This window comes from Phascolarctos cinereus, unplaced genomic scaffold, assembly GCF_003287225.1.
Source record: "Phascolarctos cinereus isolate Bilbo 61053 unplaced genomic scaffold, phaCin_HiC Scaffold_7;HRSCAF=346, whole genome shotgun sequence".
NCBI classification, from domain to species: Eukaryota; Metazoa; Chordata; class Mammalia; order Diprotodontia; family Phascolarctidae; genus Phascolarctos; species Phascolarctos cinereus.
This window is the reverse complement of record NW_027556180.1, coordinates 47,356,999-47,371,788: the sequence shown is the minus strand read 5'-3', so window position 1 is coordinate 47,371,788 and position 14,790 is coordinate 47,356,999. Positions and strand designations below refer to the sequence as shown.

Sequence of the window (14,790 nt, the reverse complement as noted above, 5' to 3'; positions counted from 1 at the left end):
TTATAGTGGGCCACAAAGATCACAAAGATTTGCTATTCAGTGCTAGAAGTAATAGGGAGCCAGGGAAAGTTTGTAAGCAGAGGATCATGGACTCTAGAGTTGATAGGGAGGGTCTTAGAGGTCATCCAATGCAACTTCCTCATTGAACAGATGAGAAAACTGAGACACAGAGAAACTGGTGCTCCGCCAAGGGCACGCAGAAATGGCAGAGCTAGAATTTAAACCCAGACCTTTCAGTGTGAAATCCAGCCTCTTTCTCACTGTAACACAGTGCCTCTGCAGTAGAATCCAAATACAAAAATACATTGGCACTTCCAAGAGATCTGGCAACAGGTTAGTCAAGGAAAGGTTTTCAGTTGAGATTGGTGAAAGAGGATGTTGATGGAATTAAAGATGGGAAATCTTTAAAGATAGGAAATTAAAGATTAGCATTAAAGATAAGAAAAGAGCTGAGATTTGGTGGGACCACAAAATCCAAAGTGGTTGGGGATAATGAGACTAAAGGGATTTAAATATGACCATGAAGTAACTGTCCTTTAGTGGGGCACTCATAGAACCTATACCACAGGATACGAGCAGGTGTTGATAAAGGTCAACATTAAGCCTGAATATCTTGAGCAAGTTTTGGAAAGTTAGCAGTGAGCTTATTATCTCTCACTGTGATAACAGCTGGATTCCCCAATGTAGTGTCCAAGGTTACATTTGTTAACTCAGAAGCAGCATCTCCGGTTGATTCAGATGACTCTGACCTGGCTTCAGACTTCTCCACTGAGGACCTGGAAGTACTTTTCAGATAATAGCTGTAGGCTCTGACCCATGAGGGGAACCATGATTATCTATGTAGGCAGGGAGGGTAGAAGAGTTAACAGGGGTTCAAGAACTGAATGGGAAGATACTATTGAGGGAGCAAAAGTGAGCAGAATCTGATGTAAGAAGGAAAAGAAGGGAGAATTGCTGCAAATAAAAGATAACTGTTTTCCTTTCTCTAGTAAGTATGTATTTTGTCATCCCTCTGTCAAATAGAGTCCTGATTTATGATCTGCAAGAAGAGATTGAAAAACAGTTTGATGTGAAAGATGATTGTCCTGGCAGACACAGCTATTCAAAATACAATGATTGGAGCAAGGTACGGGAAACAGTTCCTATATGTAAAGAGGAGCACCAAACTCTTCAATCCACCGTTACACACACACATTGTTTCATTACATAGTTTTGAATTTCCTCAAAGTGCTTCAATAATCTCAAACAGGTTCTGCTCTCTAGATTGCTGCTTGGACTCAGCTAATGACAGAAAAGAGTCCAGAGCTGATCTCTCGCATTGAAATTGGAAAAACTGGAGAAAACAATCCCATGTATGTTCTCAAGGTAAAAAATAAATAGTTCTTAAGGTGGTGATGGGTGGTGGTGATGATGGTGGTAATGATGGAGGTGATAATGGAGGTGATAATGGTGGTAGTGGTAGTAACACTGAGAAGGTGATGTTGGCAATGGTGATGGTGGTGGTGGTGATGATGATGATGATGATAATGAAGGTGATGGTGGCGGTAATAGTGATGGAGGTGATGGAAGAAGCAACAATTAAGAGAGGCACTGTCATGTTAGAGTAAAGGTTCTCAAAGTGTTGTCTGTGGACCCCTGTGGGTGCCCAAGACCCTTTCAGGAAGAGTATGAGGTCAAGTCTATTTTCCTAATAATACTAAGACATTATTTGCCTATTGAAACTCTTCCCTTTTCCAATGACATATCTGTGTAAGGGTAGATTTTCATCCAAAACACCACATCACAACAGACTGAATGCAGAAGCAGTTAGAAGAATCCAGCTGTCTTCTATTAAGCTAGATAAATTAAGCAAGTTAAAGAGATCTGCAAAAATATGTAAACCAATGCTGTTCTTCTCACTATTTTTTTATTTTGGAAAATATTTGTTTTTCTTTAAAAATATGTCACATGTTAATTTGTAACAGATTTATTGTTAGTATTTTAAGATGAATTAGTGAATAAAAATTTTAATATTACCAGTTTTAATTTCTAATACAGTATATATCAGTAGAGATAACCCATATAAATAAAAGGTCTTTGGAGACCTACCTCAATAATTCTGAGGAGTGTACAAAGGTCCTGAGACCACAAAATTTGAGAACCACTGGTGGAGTGAATAGAGAACTAGCCTTTGAATCAGGAAGACATGGTATGCTCTGATGCATACAAGGTACATGACTGGCCAACCCACTTAACCTCTCTATTAACTCTCTAAGACTATAAATTACAGAGGAATAGTTGACATGTATCAATGATAGCTTCCTGACCTTAAGTTTTCCACATGGAGGAAATTATGGTTCCAGATAAATAAATCTGTCAGTTTTATGGCAAAGTACGTGCTAACTTGAAGATAACAAAATAAAATGCTTTTTTTAAACAGTTCATACTAATTTCTTCACATTTGCATTTTCAACCCGCTAATGTATCTTGAGATATGAAATGGTGATTGTCACTTAATCCTGCATTCCAAATATGGAAATTGAGGCAGAGTCTGATTAAACCATATGTTGAAGGTCTGATACTCTACAAACCAAAACAAGATCTTGAACTGTTTATTCTTACAGCTTTTCTAGACAAAATTATGTGGATAGAGGAAGGAGGAATACTGGGACACTAACAAATAGACAGGAAAGAGAAAAGATAGTAAGTAGGTGGGAGGACAATGAGAAGCAAATATCAGAGTCAGTGGTCATCTCTTTGACCAAAATTCTAAAATAAGAAATACTATAGGAAGTAATCAGAGATCTCATCAGCAATTCACATAGTAGAAAAAAAGATTTTGAAAGCTAAAGTGAATAGCAAATGAAAAAATGCAAATTAATAATAATAGTAGGCATGTATAAGCATTCAGCGATTTGAATGCACTTTACAAATATGAATTCTGATGCTCACAATGCCTCTATTATTATTATTCTCATTTTTATTGTGCTATTTTTTTCCCATTTTGCAGATGGGGGAATTAAAGCTCAAGTGATTTGCTTAAGGAAAGATTCAAACTCAGTTCTTCTTGATTTCTAATCCTGTGTTCTATTCACTGCACCAGCTGGCTTCCTTACACAGAGAGTAAATGATGGGTTCTGTATATGCACTAATGGTCATTCACCTGGATTGTTATGATTCTCCAGAAAGGCATAGCAGTATATCCCCACAATTATCCCTTAAACCTATTAAATCTTTGACCCTACTATTAAGTGGGTCTCAATGAGGTCAATGTTTTGTTTAAAGCTTATATCACTCATCAATTTTTACCTTTCTTTGCAAAGGCTTGTTTCTCTAATTACCTATCTAAGCAAAAAAAGAAAAAAAGTACAGTGCAGAAGACTGTACCTAGCCCAAAGACAGGTCTGCAGTGGGCAGGTTAGAGATCCTTTAATTAAGAAGTGGACAATATGTTTAAATACATAACTTTATGCAAAGTGAGGCCTCAAGTTTATCTGAAAACAGGTTGGGAAAAGCAGTGGACAGAGAAGGGTCATTTTCATGGACTGCGGAATTCACGCACGAGAGTGGATTTCTCCTGCCTTCTGCCAGTGGTTTGTGTATCAGGTTGGTGAAACTGCACATCTTGAAAGCTCCCTTATGACCATCATTCTGCTAGCATTTTTTTTAGAGTCCATCTGCCCCTTTTAAATAAGTGCAATTCCACCTGAGCAGATCGGTTTCAGTTTGATACTACCAGGAAATGCATAATCAGAATCTCACTCAACTTTTTCCTTTTGAGAAAGCTGATACGGTCCTTTAAACTTCTCTCTCTCTTGCACTAAAAGTTTGCAAAACCGTAGGGAACTTCGTGCCGTAATAACATAGGGTCCTATAGAAAGCACTGCCGATTTGCAAACTATTGTGCATTAAAAAAAAGTCACTTTCCTCCTAAAGGGCTGAGAGCACAAAGCACCGATCTTTTTAGACATTTCACATACCTCGACCCGGAAATTTCCATACTCACTTGAGTTTTCATTCTAATTCTAAAGAATCTTTTCACAGCAAATCCAAATCACTAATAGAACTCCCTATTATTCCACCCACTGCTGCTTCCATTGTATCACTGACTATTATCCTCTCTTCATCATCTATTTCTACCAGCTGTTACTCTGACAACACATTGATCCCATATACTTGTCCATACGCCATGGCGCTTAGGGGCAAACTCACTGGTTGCAGGACAGACATTTGTCCCTGAGGTAACATGAGCTCAAGAGGAGTTATCTCCAGCGCCAAATGGACTGCTTTAGCCCCATAACAGAGCATAAATCATTGAGCACCAAAGCCCATGGACATGTTTGCGTGTGTCCCCGGGTGGGGAGTCAGAGGAGGGAGAACAAATTTCCCGTTCTACATAGAAGCAGAGGGCTGGAGTTGACTCCAGAGAGCTGGAAAGATTTCAGTTGGATGTAAGAATTTCTTGACCCCTCTCCAAATCCTTGGACCTTTCCAGATGGTCCCCATTTTCTGTCCCTTGGGTGATTCTATGTTGTTCTGCTAGGGACCCTATCCATCTTCTCCCCATCGTTACATTCGCAAATATGGATCGGTATTTTTTGTTGTTTTTTTTTTAATTTATAAAATAGGAATCCATCTTAGCTTTAGTAATACTGATGTTAATCTCCTACCTAACCTCCATTCTTCCTGGGCCATCAGATATTTCATAATGTCTCATATTGTTGATGATGAGATTTTACAAGAAAAGACAATGTAACAACCCTTTTAAAAAATGTTCTGAATGTTATGAAATCTTTGTAGCATGTTTGTTTGTGTCCAATGTGGAATTTTATATGAAAATAATCCAAATTTTGGCTTCAATGAAGTTCATTCTTTCACTGAGAATTTATTGAATCCCTATTATGTATCAGGCACTGCATTAGGTGCTAGGGAATACAACAAATAAAAAACTATACTTGCCCTCAAAGAGCTTACATTCTACCTTTGAAATTGCTAAAAATTTGGTTAGAGTCAGGATTTACTACATTGCTTTTTTTTTTCTCCCTCCTCTACAGGCAGCCAAATCCTATGGGAAAAACAAAATTATGACAAAGCTCCTGGACAAGTTGAATTTTTACGTCCTTCCTGTGTTCAATGTTGATGGCTACATCTGGAGTTGGACAAAGGTATTATAGCTATCTATTTGGCTGTTTCTAATCCAATGTGAATCTGCTAAGTATAAGCAAGAATATATTGATTCAAGCAAATTGTTAAGTTCATTTAGGTTTTATGTTAACCTAGCTCTCTTTGGAATCAGAATGGCACACAAGGAATGTAACTTTCAGGCTGAGGGGCAAACATGTTCCTGGTTAGATGCATGCTGCCTGATTCTAGTAATGTGGAACAACAGCAAAGCTATTCTAAAAGAAACATGGGAGTAAGTGATCAAAGAGTGAGCTTAAAAAAAATTAAACCCTCAATTTAAAAACATCAAACTTCAGAGAGACACAGAAAAAAATATCACAGCCAATGTATCCCATGTATTACATCCCCTTGACAGAAAATGCAAGGTAGGAACCCTGGAGGTATTGTTCATTGATGCACCCAAGGAAGAGAATTGAAAATATTAGTGATTATTTTTAAATAGGCCTGTGTTTTGCTGTGTAATGGGACACCTTTCTAGCATTGTTATTGGGGAACAAGACTAACAACAATTATGCTTATTTTTCTGAATGAAATTATTACATTTCAGGGGCCCTAATTTGAGCTGGGATCTATGGATCAGAATTTGTAATCATGAGCTCTGTTATAATGATTAATATAATATAATGTAATGTAATGATAAAATATAATGGTAGCCTACCTAGAGAAAACTACACAGACTACTATCGATAGAAAATGTACAAAGAGGGATAAGTCATTTTGTTATGTTAAGAGTTAAAAAATGTTTGGAATTTTTAATAGTAGTTTATTTTTCCCAGTTGTATGTTAAGACAATTTTTAACATTCATTTTTATAAGATTTTGAGTTCCAGATTCTTCTCCCTCTCTCTCTCCCCTCCCCTCTTCCTAAAATTGTAGGCAATTTTGATATAGGTTACATACGTGCAATTATGTAAAACGTATTTCCATATTAGTCACAGTTGTGAAAGAAGAAACAGCTCAAAAGGAAAAAAAATTGAAGTGAAAAAATATGCTTTGATCTGCATCAGTTATTTCTCTGAATGTGGATAGTATTTTCCATCCTTTACACTTGTCTTGGATCATTGTGTTGCTGAGAAGAGCTGAGTCATTCATAGCTGATCATCATACTATGTTGCTGATACTGTGTACAATGTTTTTCTGGTTCTGCTCAGTTTACTTTGCATCAGCTTGTACAAGTCTTTCCAGGTTTTTCTGAAATCTGTCTGTTCATCATTTCTTATTGCACAATTGTATTCCATTTCATTCATATACCACAGCTTGTTCAGCCATTCCCAATTGATGGGCATCCCCTTAATTTCCAATTTTTTGCCACCAAAAGGGCTGCTATAAATATTGCTGCACATATATGTCTTTTTCCCTTTTTTTATGATCTTTTTGGGATATAGACCTAGCGGTGGTATTGCTGGATCAAAGGGTATTTATTATGCAAAGTTTGGTTGCCCTTTGAGCATAGTTCCAAATTACTCTCCAGAATGGTTGGATCAGTTTACAACTCTACCAACAGCGCATTGGTGTCTCAATTTTTCAACATTCTCTCCAACATCTATCATTTTCCTTTTTTGTTATATTAGCCAATCTGATAAGGTAAGGTGGTACCTCAGAGTTGTTTTAATTTGCATTTCTCTAATCAAAAGTGATTTAGAGCACTTATTCATATGACTATAGAGAGCTTTTATTTCTTTGTCTGAAAACTGCCTGTTCATATCCTTTGACCATTTATCAGTTGGGGAACGGCTTGTATTCTTATAAATTTGACTCAGTTCTCTATACATTTGAGAAATGAGGCCTTTATCAGAGACACTTGCTTGTAAAGATTGTTTCCCAGCATTCTGCTTTTCTTCTAACCTTGGCTGGTTGGTTTTGTTTGTGCAAAAGCTTTTTAATCTAATATAATCAAAATTATCTATTTTATATTTTTTAATCTAATATAATCAAAATTATCTATTTTACATTTCATAATGTTCTCTATTTCTTCTATGGTCATGAATTCTTCCCTTCTCCATAGATCTAATGGGTGAACTATTCCTTGCTCTTCTAATTTGCTTATGGTGTCACCCCTTTGTCTAAATCACATGCCCATTTTGACCATATCTTGGTATACAGTGTGAGACGTTGGTCTACTCCTAGTTTGTACCTTAGTGTTTTCCAGTTTTCCCAGAAGTTTTTGTCAAACAGTGAGTTCTTATCCAAGAGGCTGGGATCTTTGGGTTTATCAAACACTAGGCTACTATGGTCATTATTGTTTGTGATTTTTAAAGTTAATTGGATAAGGTTTACAGAATCCACTTTTTTAAATATTCTTCAGATTTTAGTGAGACTCAGAGGCAGGATGGGGTAGTGGATAGAGCATCAAATCTTGACCCTGAATAAGAAACACCTGGGTTCAAATCCCACCTGAGACATTTACTAACTGGGAAACCCTAGGCAAGTCAAAAAAAACCTTTTTGAGACTCAATTTCTTTACCTGTAAAATGGGAATGACTACATCACCTACCTGAAAGGGTTATTGTGGTGGCCAAGGACTTTGCAAGTCTATGTGTATTATAAATATCAGCTATCATAATTATAATAGATTCATGAGAAACAATTTAGGGGAAAAGTAGGTAGAAAGGAAAGTGGGGTGCCACGGTTGCTGTATAGTCAAACAGCCAATTTCTTTGTTAGAAACAAGTTGTATCTTTTAAGAGGAAAGAAATACATATGAAATACTACAAAGAGAGGTACCATTCCATGGCTAGACTACATATTATTATTCACAATTGGAGGGCAGTTTTGTTATTATTAACGATGAAATACTACAAATAATGGTATTTTTTCAACCAACCAGTAAGCCTTTATTAAGTGCCTACTATATGCCAAAGTGTGCTAGGCACTGGAGGGATACAAATGCAAAGATAAGACAAATAGTCAATAAGCATTTATTAGGCACCTACTATGTATGTTCAAGCACTGTGCTGGGGATACAAAAAAAAGTTAAAATACAGTCCCTGATTTTAAGGTGCTCACAGCCTAATGGGGAAGGCAACATGCAAACAACTATGTCCAAACAAACTACCCACGGGATAAATTGTAAATAAGCAATGAAGGGAACGCATTAGAATTAAAGGAGGCTAGAAAAGACTTCTTGTGGAAGGAGAGATTTTAGCTGGAACTTGAAGCAACCCAGGAAGTGGAGATGAGGAGGGAGAGAGTCTGAGGCATGGGGGACAGTCAGGGGAAATTCCCAGAGTCTGGAGATGGAGTTTCTTATTTGAAGAACAGTAAGACAGCCACTTGATCACAGAGGGAGAGACAGGCCACCACTGGAGGGTGCTTTTTGGTCTGACTCTGGACAACAACTAAAGTATCTTTTATTATTATTTGGCTCAAGAAATTCTCCATGTAAAGAAGTCAACAGAACATGGGACAGAGGATTTCAAATCAGATAAAACAGCCCAGGTAGAAAACATTCACATTTCCTAGATAGGGACTAGGGCATCAAGTAATAAAAGGTAGGAAAATTTATAAGAAATTTGGGGGTTTTAGGTATGTTGCAAGGGCAGAGCAAGAAAAAAAAAACAAAGGAGCAGAATAGAATGGAAAGTGTTAGACATGGAATCCGAGGGTTTGGGTTCAAATCCTAAATCTTAATCTGTATGATCTTGAGTAAACTACTGAATTTCTCTGGATTTCCATTTCTTTATCTGTAAAATGAGGAGGTTAAGACTAAATGGTCTCTAAAGGCCCCTGCCAGATATAAACCTATGATTCCATGAAATTATGACCGTAAGCCAAGCCTGCACAACATTCAGCCCGACAAAGGATTTCAGGTGGCCCTCGAAAAATATAGAGGGTATGTACATACGGTCCACCGGACACTTGTGGCCCACCAAAGCAGCCCGTGGGCAGTATGTCACGCAGGCCTGCTATAAGCTGATGTGCAAAGTTCAAAAAAAGTGTCATGTATTATATTTATTAGTTCCAAACTAGCTGAATTATTTGTATCCATTCCTACAAAAAGCAACAGTGGAGAGAGTATTTAAAAAATTAACTGGAGGATAAATATCATTTGAAGCAATGAGAAATAACTGTAAAGAAACTCAAAGTTAAGTACGAAAGTTAGTAAGATACTCCCATATGCAATAGATTGCCTCCAATGCCATGTCATGTTGGTTTTTTTCCTTTATGATAACCCCTTAACACCTGGTTACCAGGTAGATTTCAGCTCATTCTGTTGGCTTCTCCATAGAGAACACAGAACCGTCCAATCACTGTGGCAAGTTGATCACTTAAGCCCGACCATTGTTTCGTTCCACAGGACCGAATGTGGAGGAAAAACAGAGCAAAGACTTCCAACCCCGAGTGCATAGGCATTGACCTCAACAGGAATTTTAATGCCTCATGGGACTGTAAGTAGAAAACAATTTCAAGATAAACTGTACGGTCAGAGAGTAAAATTAGCTCTGCCACTGATTTTATTTTCAAATCAATATGTATTAGGTGTTTCCTGACTAAAGAGCACTGTGCTAAGTATTGGGTGAGAGTGGGAGTAAGAAAGGCAAAAAAGGTAAAGAGAGAAGGAGGAAGAAGTGATACCCAGTCTAGAAATATGGGGTTTTTTTCCCTTGTGAATGCTACAGTATAAGACAGGATACAAATCATTGTATTAAACAGATACATAATAAGTATATTAGGCTTATCCAAGACAAACCCAAGAGGGAAGCTTATCACCAATATTGGGGGTAGGGCAAGCAGGCAGTTGGACATTAAAGATCCAAAGAGGAAGTGGCAGTGAATTGGGCTTTAAGAAATGGTAAGGAAATCAACAGACTCAGCTAGGGAAGGATATTCCGTATATGGAGAACAGAGGCACAGAAATGGAGAAAATATAGGAGGATACAAAGGATAAAGCAGTTTGACTACAGTATGGTTTTCTTGTATATAAAACAAAGGAAAATCAGCACTATTCTAGAGAGGTATTGTGAAGGTTAATTGCTTGGTTGATTTAGGACTGGCACCGCAGTGCTTTGGATGACACTGGGCTTAGGGTCAGGCGGGACCTTGTTTCTACTTCATCTTCTGGCAGTTAGTAGCTGTATAACCATGAGCAAGTCAGGTAACCTCACTGAGACTCAGTTTCCTCATCTGCAAAATGAGGAAAATAGTACTTCCTTAAAAGGCTTGTCATGAGGATCAAATTAGGCAATGTTTATAAGTGTTTTGCAAACCTTAGATCCGGTGTGCTTCTTATTCATTCCATTCCATTCTTATTCATTTCCAGTCATAAATGGCATATTTCAAGTAAATATTTCCAAGCACTTTTGTTTTCTTGATCAGCCTGGCTAAATGCTTCTCATCTGAAATTGACCTCACCTATTCTCCATGTTGCTAAGCCAGTCACTTAAATAACTGACAAATCTTTTTTTTAAGTTCAGCTTATCAGAGAAGCATTAAAGTTAGCACACCTAGAACTCGACCATCAGTCAAGAGGCATTTATTAAGCCCCTACTGTGTGCCAGACACTGGGTATACAAAAACATACATCATTCTTATCTTCTAAAAGCTTACATTCTATCAGAAGAAGCAGCATATTCAAATAAAAGCATATGTGAAGCATACAAAATATATACAAGATAAATTGAGAGGAGAGAAGTTTAAGTTATTCGGAAGGGTTTCATTCATAAAGTGGCCCTTGAGTTAAGTTCTGAAGGAAACAAGGAAATAAGTGACATGTTGAAAAGTTAAAAATGAGTTTTAATTTAATTAGATTTAATTTCATTTTAATTAGAAAAGTCTATAGGATCTGAAGTTTGCAGCTTTTCTGGGCACCAGGATATTGGAAATGTGGGAAAGATTTTTTTTGCACTAAGAAAAGTGATTGCAATCTAATGTATTTGGACAATTTCTTATTTATACAAAATTAGACTCCAATGATAATTGAGAGTACAAGATAGGACCTAGATAGACAGAATGTTGAAAAGAGTTAGTAGACAGTCAAATAGCATTCATTAGACATCTGCTATGTTCCAGTCACTGTGCTAAGTACTGAGGATACAAAGAACAGCCAAAAACCAAAGAAAATAAACCAAAAATAAATAAATAAATAAATAAAACATCCCTGCTCTCTAGAAGCTCAAAGTCTACTGGAGAGACAGCATAAAAGTAACTGTGTACAAACCAGATATAGACAGGATAAATAGGGAAGTCTCAGAGGGAACACACAAAAATTAAGGAGGACTGGGAAAGACATCATACAGGACTTCGGATGAGACTCAAAGGAAACCAGGGAAACAGGGAAGCAAGATTAGAAGGAAGAGCATTCCAGTCAATGGGAGGATGACCAGTGAAAATACTCAGAGTCAGGAGATGGCGTGTTGAGTGTGAGGAATAGCAAGACGTCCAGGGTCACTGGATCACGGAGTAAATGGGGGATAATAAGCCCTAAGTCTACCAGAAAGACACAAAGGACCTAGGTTATAAAGGGCTTTCAAAGACACACAAGGCATTTTAAATTCGATTCTGGAGGTAATCAGGACATTTAAATCAGATGAGGCATAAGTTGTCTTGATGGAGGACAGACTATGGATGACTCCATCCTTTACGTCCTTTTTTCCCTTTTTTTTTTTACAGCTGAGCTTGTGACAAACAACCCTTGCAGTCAAGTCTATAAGGGAAAGGCACCAGAGTCTGAGAAAGAGACCAAAGCCGTGGTTAACTTCATTCGAAGTCACATTTCTTCAATCGAAGCCTATGTGTCGGTCCATGCCTTTTCCCAGATGCTCATGTTTCCCTATGGCTACAGTAAAGACCCAGTACCGAATGATGAGGAACTGGTAGGTTTTTTTAAAAAATGATGTCTCTGATTTGCATACTTCTACCACCAATGGCCTCTGACCCAATCTTTGTTAACACAGCTTCACAAGCAAAGCAACAGCGAAGTTAATGTTTGTGAGAAAAGAAGGAACTTTGGATTAATTTTCCACCTGACAAAGGTTTATATAAATGTGAAGTGGCCTAGAGAGGTTCTTACTATAAAATAACATAGAAAGACACAAGCAATCTCTGAGGTGGGATGGAGTAGAAGTCATTACAACCAAGCTGACACTTAATTAGATTTAATATAATGAACCCTGATGGACAACTTTACAGTTTACAAAGCATTTCACATACATTCACAACAATACTGAGGTAGGTATTGTGAGTGATATCACGCTTGTTCCACAGATGAACAAATGAGACTCTGAGGAGTGAATTACCTGTTGTTGTAATCGTTGTTCAGTCATTTTTAAATCCTGCCTGACTCTTCATGACCTTATTTGGTGTTTTCTCGGCAAAGATACTGGAGTGGGTTGCTATTTCCTTCTCCAGCCCATTTTACAGATGAGGAAACTGAGGCAAACAGGCTTAAATGACTTGTCCAGGGCCAGATAGCTAGTAAGTGTCTGAGGCCAAATTTGAACTAGGGTCTTCCTCACCTGACTCCAGGCCCAGCACTCTATGCACTGTGCTACCTAGCTGCCCCATGCTTACCTAGGGTCACTCAGTTAATGAGTTCAAACCCAGATCTGAAAGTAAGGAGCCTCACTTTCCCCATCTGGAAACTAGAAGTAAAATTCCCTACACTATAATCCTCAAAGGGTTGTTCTGAGAAAAGGGCTTTGTGAACTTCAAAGTGATACACAAATATAAATATTGCATCAACCTGAAATGATACGTACCCTCTCCCCAAAGAAAAAGCACTGAAAATCTTTATTCAGATCCCTAGCTAAAGCTGGACTGTCTTCCCTGAGCTAAAAAGTATTAGTGGTGGTTTTCCTTTCTGCTTAAACAGATAACATGATAGTAGGCATCTTTAAAAAAAAACTGATTTGATCATTCCGATGTTCACATACGTAAGAATAACAGGTCCTAGAGAAATATATATGTGTGTGTGTGTGTATGTATGTCTATATGTATATATACATGCGCATACACGTGTATATGTTGAGAACCTCATTCTTATATACATGAATGTGAGAATTTGCATACATAAATTCTCTCATATATATGAGAAATATACACATATCTGTATGATATATATACATATGTACGTGTGTATTTGTATATATCATGTCATATCATATCATATTAGTATTATGTGTTTCTGCAATACCTATGATTCTTCTCCATGGAAGTTCAAGAATTTATTAAATAAGATTTTTTAAGTTTAATGATATATGAGTGTGCATTCAAGCACATGTTCATACACACATATATATATAGTATTGCACTGTGTGCATTGTGTATGGATCAACATGTGTATCTGTGTGTGCAATATATAAATGTATGTTCTCATACCTATATAAATGTACTGTTGATGCACATGTTTGCACGTGTGCATATGCGCATAAACATATATTTAAATGTGTGTATATATCACATGTAAATATGTATACCATTAAAGTAAACTTTTGAAAAATAAGTCACTTAATAAATGCAAATACTCCCATATACAAGAATCATAGGTGCTAGAGAAAACCACACATACAATCATATGCATATAATATACATGAACATGCATACATATATAACATATATGCTCTTCACAGGATAAGAAATAAAGTCCACAGTGTTCTATATATCAAATCTCCTTGTGAACACTAAATATGTCCTACCCTATCAAGACTGGGGTCAAACTCTGCCCACATGTAAAAAGGAGAGGTCAAACCAATCACGCAGTCTCCAGGGGGATGTTAGCGGCTCCTTGGCATACCAGTCTTAGTGGACAGGAAGATTTCAAAGAGTACTTTAAACCACCTATCTATATACAACAAGAAGAGACAAACAAGTGAACGCAACTATCATTCTGAAAACTAACCTGGTTGAGAACTCAAGCACACGTAATGAAGGCAATGTGGTAAGAAGAGAAAGGCTATTGGGTCAAAAGAATGACGCAAATGACAACATAATAATGTAAATAATAACATAAAATGAAGTTGAACTCCAAAGAATCTTAGTGAACAATCAGAGTCTGGAGAACTGAAAATGAATCCCCTATCTCTGAATTAGGGGACAACAGATGTGGAATGTGGTAGATATTGTCAAGGTATGTCGATTGGTTTTGCTGAATTGTTGTCCTTTGTTCAAGGAAAGGCTCAACGGGGGAAGTAAGAGAGATTGAGGAGTCAGGGATGATACCTAGGTTGCAAGCCTGGGTGACTGGGAAGATGATGGTACCCTCAACAGTAAGAGGGAAGTTTGGAAGGAGGAATGTTTTGAGGGAAAAGATAATGAATTCTGTTTTTGGCAAGGTAAACTTAAGATGTCTATAAGACATCCAGTTCAAGATGTCCAATAGGCAGCTAGAGATGAAAGATTAGGTCAGCAGAAAGGTTGGGGCTGGATAAGTAGATTTGAGAATCATCAGCAAAAAATATGGTAATGGAATCCCTGAGAGTAGAACCTAGGTCTGTCCGACTTTAAGACCAACCCGTGGAATCCATATGTAAGGATCCCTGCCAGCCATATATTGATTTAGTCTTCGAATGTAACGGCATCTATGTCTCATCATATGTTTATTTATTTTGTTAGCTATTTTTCAGTTACCTCTTACTCAGACTCAGGCAGCATTGGGAGTGTTGCTGGCCTTGAGTCTAATACCTCTGCACAA

The 14,790-nt window shown here is 37.5% G+C and overlaps 1 protein-coding gene across 1 annotated transcript in view; it reads left to right on the top strand.

Moving 5' to 3' along the window:
* Positions 1-14,790, top strand: part of CPA3 (carboxypeptidase A3) — a 40,913-nt gene that overhangs the window by 12,882 nt on the left and 13,241 nt on the right. Inside the window, exons 4-9 of the mRNA XM_020979811.2 lie at positions 1,024-1,126; positions 1,264-1,365; positions 3,484-3,585; positions 5,034-5,144; positions 9,460-9,550; positions 11,772-11,974. Of these exons, the coding sequence (XP_020835470.1) occupies positions 1,024-1,126; positions 1,264-1,365; positions 3,484-3,585; positions 5,034-5,144; positions 9,460-9,550; positions 11,772-11,974 (712 nt within the window). The remainder of the gene's footprint in view (positions 1-1,023; positions 1,127-1,263; positions 1,366-3,483; positions 3,586-5,033; positions 5,145-9,459; positions 9,551-11,771; positions 11,975-14,790) is intronic.